Source organism: Octopus bimaculoides, chromosome 22 (genome assembly GCF_001194135.2).
Source record: "Octopus bimaculoides isolate UCB-OBI-ISO-001 chromosome 22, ASM119413v2, whole genome shotgun sequence".
NCBI classification, from domain to species: domain Eukaryota; kingdom Metazoa; phylum Mollusca; class Cephalopoda; order Octopoda; family Octopodidae; genus Octopus; species Octopus bimaculoides.
In genome coordinates, this window is record NC_069002.1 from 7,987,009 (window position 1) to 7,993,602 (window position 6,594).

General features: G+C 33.3%; 1 protein-coding gene across 4 annotated transcripts in view; it reads right to left on the bottom strand.

Moving 5' to 3' along the window:
• LOC106869949 (terepressin/terephysin) overlaps window positions 1-6,594 on the bottom strand; it is a 111,106-nt gene that overhangs the window by 8,230 nt on the left and 96,282 nt on the right. For 2 of the 4 annotated variants that reach the window (XM_014915895.2, XM_014915911.2), the window contains exon 3: window positions 3,053-3,445. The exons of the other annotated variants lie outside the window; for them this stretch is intronic. In XM_014915895.2, the coding sequence (XP_014771381.1) occupies window positions 3,342-3,445 (104 nt within the window). In that variant the 3' untranslated portion in view covers window positions 3,053-3,341. Of the gene's footprint in view, window positions 1-3,052; window positions 3,446-6,594 lie in introns of those variants that run through there. 4 annotated transcript variants of the gene reach the window in all.

Sequence of the window (6,594 nt, forward strand, 5' to 3'; positions counted from 1 at the left end):
TATATATATATATATATATATATATATATATATATATATCAATACACTCACATACATAGGTATATGTCTGTGTGCGCATGTATGTGTGTGTACAAGGAGAATGAGAGAAAGCTAGGAGTATCCTATATATATGTTAAAATTGAAAGATAAAATTTTCTCCTCATTGATAGACACCTCTTGGGTGAACATTTATTTTAATGATAATATTTAAATAGTTTTATCACTCTGTCTACTTGACATATTAAATTACCTGATTAATTGTTCATTAACACGATCTCAAGTATTGTTTGCTTTAAAATTCACACTTAAGTGTGACAATTATATTTGAAGTGGAGAAAAGTCACCCATGATGAGTTCATACCTGATATGGGGAAATTTCTCACAAAGACACGCCTTTGTAAAACAGAGCGTCTTTTTTTTTTTCTTGTGGAATTAGTCGAGAAATCGACGTGAAGTAATCTTGTAAATATCGAATGATAGATGTGAATCGTGATTTGCCTAAAGTGTCTAATCACGTGACAAGCTGCGTTCGCTACAGATTTTACTAAATGACTTTCACATAAGCTAATATAGTAAAATTTCAAACGTGTAGCTCTAAGCAGTAATGAAATTCTTGTTGAAGAATTTATTGGTTTCAAATTTTGGTACAAGACCAGCATTGTTCTAAATGCTCTGATTTGTGACATTGTTGATACATTTTTGCGCAATTCGCTTTGGTTTCTTCTTGGCGTGAGGTTGGCATGCGTGGAAATTATATTAAGGGGCACAGAGTGGTAATTATTTTTAAAGCTGGAACTAAGTGTGTGATTCAAACAATTGAAGATGATCTTTCTTTCGAAGTGGATTAGCTAAGTCTTCGAAAATACTTTTGACCGACCCGCTTTATAAGTCTTTCTTTACAGAAGTCAATATACAACTGGACACTTTCATATAAGAGCTTGTATGTTTAATTGTTTGGCCTCCTTTAGGCATTTTTGGAGCTCATCTGTAAGTACTTAAATTGTGAATCGACTGACTATCATCCCGACAGACGCTCTAGCTGAATTAGTGTCGTGTCCTTTTTCAGTCTAATTGGCCTACATTCAGACTCAGAATCTTGACTATATCCGAGACAAAGGTCTCACCATCAAGCAAAGGGATCAAAATTTCAGTAGAGAGCGTATCTCCCTTAATTAACGACAACCCTCATCGATGCCTTTAGTCCATGCTATTACAAACACTAGGACCATGTCTGCAAGTTAATGTTACTTTCCTAATCCGTCTTGGAAGTTCTGTAAAACATGATGTGCACTGTCTCTCCTTTCATGCGCAATAACAAAACAGATCTCATAGACTTCATTTTCGCTATTATAGTCCCTAATAATGCGGTGAAATGGAAGAATTCTTACCGCGACGTGAAAAATGCTTAGAAGCATTTCTTCCATATTTACGTTCTGGGTTCAAATGCCGCCGGGTTCGATAGAATAAGTATTAGTTGAGCACTGGGGTCGATATAATCGACTAGTCCCTCCCCGATAAACTTCATGCTTTGTGCCTCTAATAGAAAGAATTATCGTTAATTTAATTTGTACGTTAAACATAAATCTCATTTTTAAAATATGATCTTAGATTAAAGATTATCACTAATGAGTCCACGAAGACTAGGTTTTCCGATTGCCATGTGTTGTATGCCATTAGTGTCAATAAAATTATTAATTATTACCCTGAAAAATTTCTTTAGCTGCAGTAAAGTGTAGTAGTGAAAACATTTTTTCGTTGTTGTTCTCTTTATTTATTTTTTTTTCTCTAATTTAATATCTTTATAACGCTTACAGATGATTTAAAGAGTATATTCTGAAAACTTTCATCTTCATTCTTTGATTTAAATTTCAAACTCATTTTAAATTAATCTCGAAAACCAGTATAACGTGTTTGTTGATTTTGATTTCTAGTACATAATTTATATTTGTTTCAGAAGTGACAGTACTTGCTTTGTGATGTGTAGTGTTCGTTTTTTTTAAATGGTTAATATGAATTTCCCACGATGCAATTAAAACTCTGATTGTTCTTTGAGATTGATGTTAATGGTTAGAAAACTATCACTCTACTTACATATTAACATTTGTACTTTATAATCCTATGACACAGTTTTCGCAAGATGTTTCTTCTCTATAGTTGTGATAGAAAGAAAGAAACAATTTCCCTTCATATTCTATCTTATGGCTTTAGATAAGTAATGATTGATGTAGTAAAAATACTCGTCTGTTTACTTTCAATGCGATCGGATTAAGTGATGACGTCATAACAGTGAATGAAATTAGTTTTCAAAACTATAGTCACTATTTTAATTTTTACTTAATCGATATGTTGTTTTTCTGGGTCCATTGAAAGTTCAACTATCTTTTTATACGCCAGGGCTTAATAATCTATATAAGTTTAACTGAACCAACGTGAATACACATATATGTCCTGTATTTATTTGATCAAGGGATGAATGAATTTAAAGGTTAAACTTGGCGGAATTTGAGCTTAAAATGTTTGGGATTGAGAAACATAAAAACTGCAAAGCATTTGGTCTAATTCTTCACAAAGACCCAGTATTGTCTATGATTATACAAAAATACGTTATTGCTATTATGTAGTCACAGGTGGGCCTGCCCCTCTTTTATCACATATTATTAACCGTGTTCTCCCTTCCATTTTTAAGACTGCAGAATGTGGTTTTGACGGTTATTATGACTGCTATTTCTAGCTAGATGTTCGACCGCATTGTGGCTTCTTTTACCCCGAGATTAGAAACGAAAAGCGGAAGTATATAGTTGCCACATCGACCGTTGATATTTCACTGTTATCTCTTTTATGGACGACAGACATACCAGACCAATAGGTCTAATAGTAGGGGTTTCAATCCGGAATATAAGGAATTCTATTAAAGACATCTAGTCATATAGTCCGACATGCTATTGGCACTACAGAGTCCGGCTGATTTCACCATTTTTTTTCACAACGAAATAACACAGAAAAAAAAATAAACAAAATAAATGATTTAAAAATTAATAAGTTCTGAATTAAGTTGAAATTTGCAAGAATACAATTCAAATGTTTTTATTGAATTAATTATCTCATAATTATAATTATAATATTTCATTTTAAATTTCATTATTTTTATTGATATTTTTCTCATCTCTTATGTTTCTTTTTTTCGTTTCTATTACAATAGGTAAATTAACATATCTGCCACAAGTATTTATTTAGCATTGAATTTTATTTATTAGTATTTATTTATAATTTTCCAAATACAGTCTAGAATCTCTCACATTGCCATCAGATATATATGTTCTCTGGGACGTGGGGAAGGGTCTTTAATTTTTGTCCCTATACATTTTGTTTAGAATCAAGAGTAAATCTTTCAAAGTTTTACTACGTCCTCCACTGGTGTTACAGCGAACGTTCGACGAGCAGGCAGCTACGAAAAGAAAGAGAAACAATGAACAAAAAATATAGAGATATAAAGTGAAATAAATTTTTTTAAAAAGTATTTAATGAAACATTATTTTAAAAATTTCATGTCCTAAGTGTATATCAAATTTTGTAAGTATGTGGGTGTATATGTGTTACTCTTTCTCTCTCGCTGGATATATAAAGTATATTCTTCCTTTAATTAATGGGAACAACGAAAAAATTATTCAATCCAACGGAAGAGAAATATTATTTAATATACTCGGGGTTTAAATATTGCCCAATGATACATGGCACGCAATACAAGCACGCCCGACTACAATACTATCGTTATCATGAAATTTACAACAGCTCAGTTGTGGGAATTAAATTATATATATATAGATAGATAGATAGATAGATGTACGTATGTATGTATATATATTGGATTAGGTGGCCCATATTGAGTCCGCTGCTGACGAGGGCCTCAGTATGTTCCCCCTACCAATCACGGTCTGATGCACAGGCTGTGAATTTAAGCTTGAGTTCATTCTGGTTTTGGTGCGCCTATTCTGCCACACTGGGTTGACAGGGCTTTGTAGAAGGATGCAGTTTTTATACGCATACAAGGGAGTAGTTGAGTCGATTACATCGACTCCATCATTCAGCTGGTATCTATTTAATCAACGGTGAAAGGCAAAGTCGGCCTCAGCGGAATATGAGCTAAGAACGCGTAAGAACGGACGAAATACAGCAAATCATTTCGCCTGGTGTGCTAGCGATTCTACCAGCCCCCGAAAGGCCTGCATTGAGGCCCAACATTCCGAGTTCTTTGACAGGGCTTAAATAAACTGAAGGACTGCTGCAATAAGTGTGTGTATCTGAGAGGGGAATATGTTGAATAAAATCATAATTAACTGATCCTTCCCTATTTTCTTTTAACCAAAGCCAGGAACTTTCAGCACTCTCTTCTATATATGTATGTATGTATGTATGTATGTATAGCAGTACTAATTTATTACAATAAACACATGCACTTCTACACACCTGCACACGTAAAGTAATGAACTGTTTAAATAAATAACACTCGAAAATATGATAATGAAAGAAGTCTATGAACGAAGTAAATCAGAGAAAAAAGGAGACCAAGAGTGGGAGAGAGAGAGAGAGAGGCAGAAAGAAAAATAAGAGAAGTTAATCAAAAATGCTTCCGCAAAAATCCGAAGAGCGCTAGTGTATGTTTCTTGACTCCGTGATTAAGTGTGTGTGAGTGCGTGCGTGTGTGTACGTGTGGGGTGCGCACACGTGTGTATACATGCATATCGTTTTTATTTCTCTCTATCTATCCATCTATCTACCTGTTTGTGTGAGCTTATTTATCTATGTACGTATATGTGTCTGTGTGTATATGGTGGTTGCATTCGTATATCTATTTGTATTTGTATAGCAGAAAATTTAATCAGTGGCGTATGCTTTTCTCCTAAACTACAGAAATAATATACACGCTTGCTGATAGATAATCTCTGATAATCTCATGCATGTGTACAGCAATGTGATGAATCAGGAATTGGGAATATGCAAAAGTTTGGGAAACATAATTGAATGCTGGAATCGGAATTATAAAAGAGGAAGTATATTTGTTACAATACAAAACTTACGATTGTAACTTTGTTACAATCTGAAAACTTCGAAGTTGCAAAAGTGCCAATATTTTATCAAAATATCTATTCGACGTCTCCATATATTTCGATATATGGTAGAATTCTAGAGATATTTTTGGCTAAGAATTCCTTATAAATTACATTTATCTTAATTATTCTTTTGCAATTTGAAATTTTGTTTGCAATTTGACAGCATGTCATAAAGGTAGCTTTCGTGGCCGGTCAAACTGTATTTTTTAGGACAGTGGTAATCGTAAACAACAATCATAATGTATGTGTATACGTATACATATGCAGTCACACAAAAACACATGCACAAACATATATACTATTATCTGTGTACACATGTATTTATATGATGGTGCTAATATGTTAGCCATTGCCTGGGACAATTCTGGCTAAAACATATCTAAGTATATATCGGCATCATCAAACTCCACTAAATGTCACGTATTCCGAAAGGTTTTCAAGTAATGAATGTATAAATATGCATGTATATATACACACATTAATAGACACAATATATGATTTTTTGTGCTGCTATTAGTTTCATGGGTGGAAAACAAGCTTCTTATGACATGTCGGCATTGCCTGAAGATTGCAATAAGGAACCAGGCATGAAACTAATAGTGGCCCATAAAATCATGTGTGTTTATTAAATAATATTTGTCTCTCACTGCATGGAGTACATATTTTTCTTCACGGGACAGAACACTATATGTGTGTGTGTATGCATGTATTATGTAGATAGATGGATGTGTATACGTATATATACATATCTATACATATATATATATATATATATATATATATGTGTGTGCGTGTGTGTGTGCGTGCACGCGTGAGTGTGTGTATGTATGTATTAATATGTATGTCCTTCTAGACTATTCGTGGGTCAAAGGGGCACGCAATATCTGTTATATTGCATTACGTGGTTCACCATCATCACCATCACCATTTGCAACTTCTGAGAATTGTCCCATTTGGTTTTAATACGACACGTAGTTCTCTAAGCGTTTATGAATATTTATCTCCATACCTACTTCGCCACTCTTCCCCTCTAACTATGAGAGTGAATAAGCATATGGCTGCCTACCACTATATACGGGTGTGTGTGTGTGTGTTTAACATGCTATTCCGTACGTACGTTGTGTTTAAGAATGTACGTCTTTCTATGAATGCTTTATTTTCGTAATACTTCGTAGCTTTGTTTTGGTTACGTTCTTTTTCAATTCAATTCAAACATTGTTTCCTAATCTTTATTGAGGCTTCTAAGTAAATTGCAATTTTTCTTTCTTTCTGAATTTAATTAGTAAATTCCATGCACATGTACTTATGTACGAATATATACACATCTAAACAACATGCATTTACAATCGCACGCACTCACATACACAGGCAAACGCACACACATATACATACATATATATTACTGAATATTTATATATTTTATAGCTTTTCATCTATACTATATATATATATATATATATATATATATATATATATATATATATAT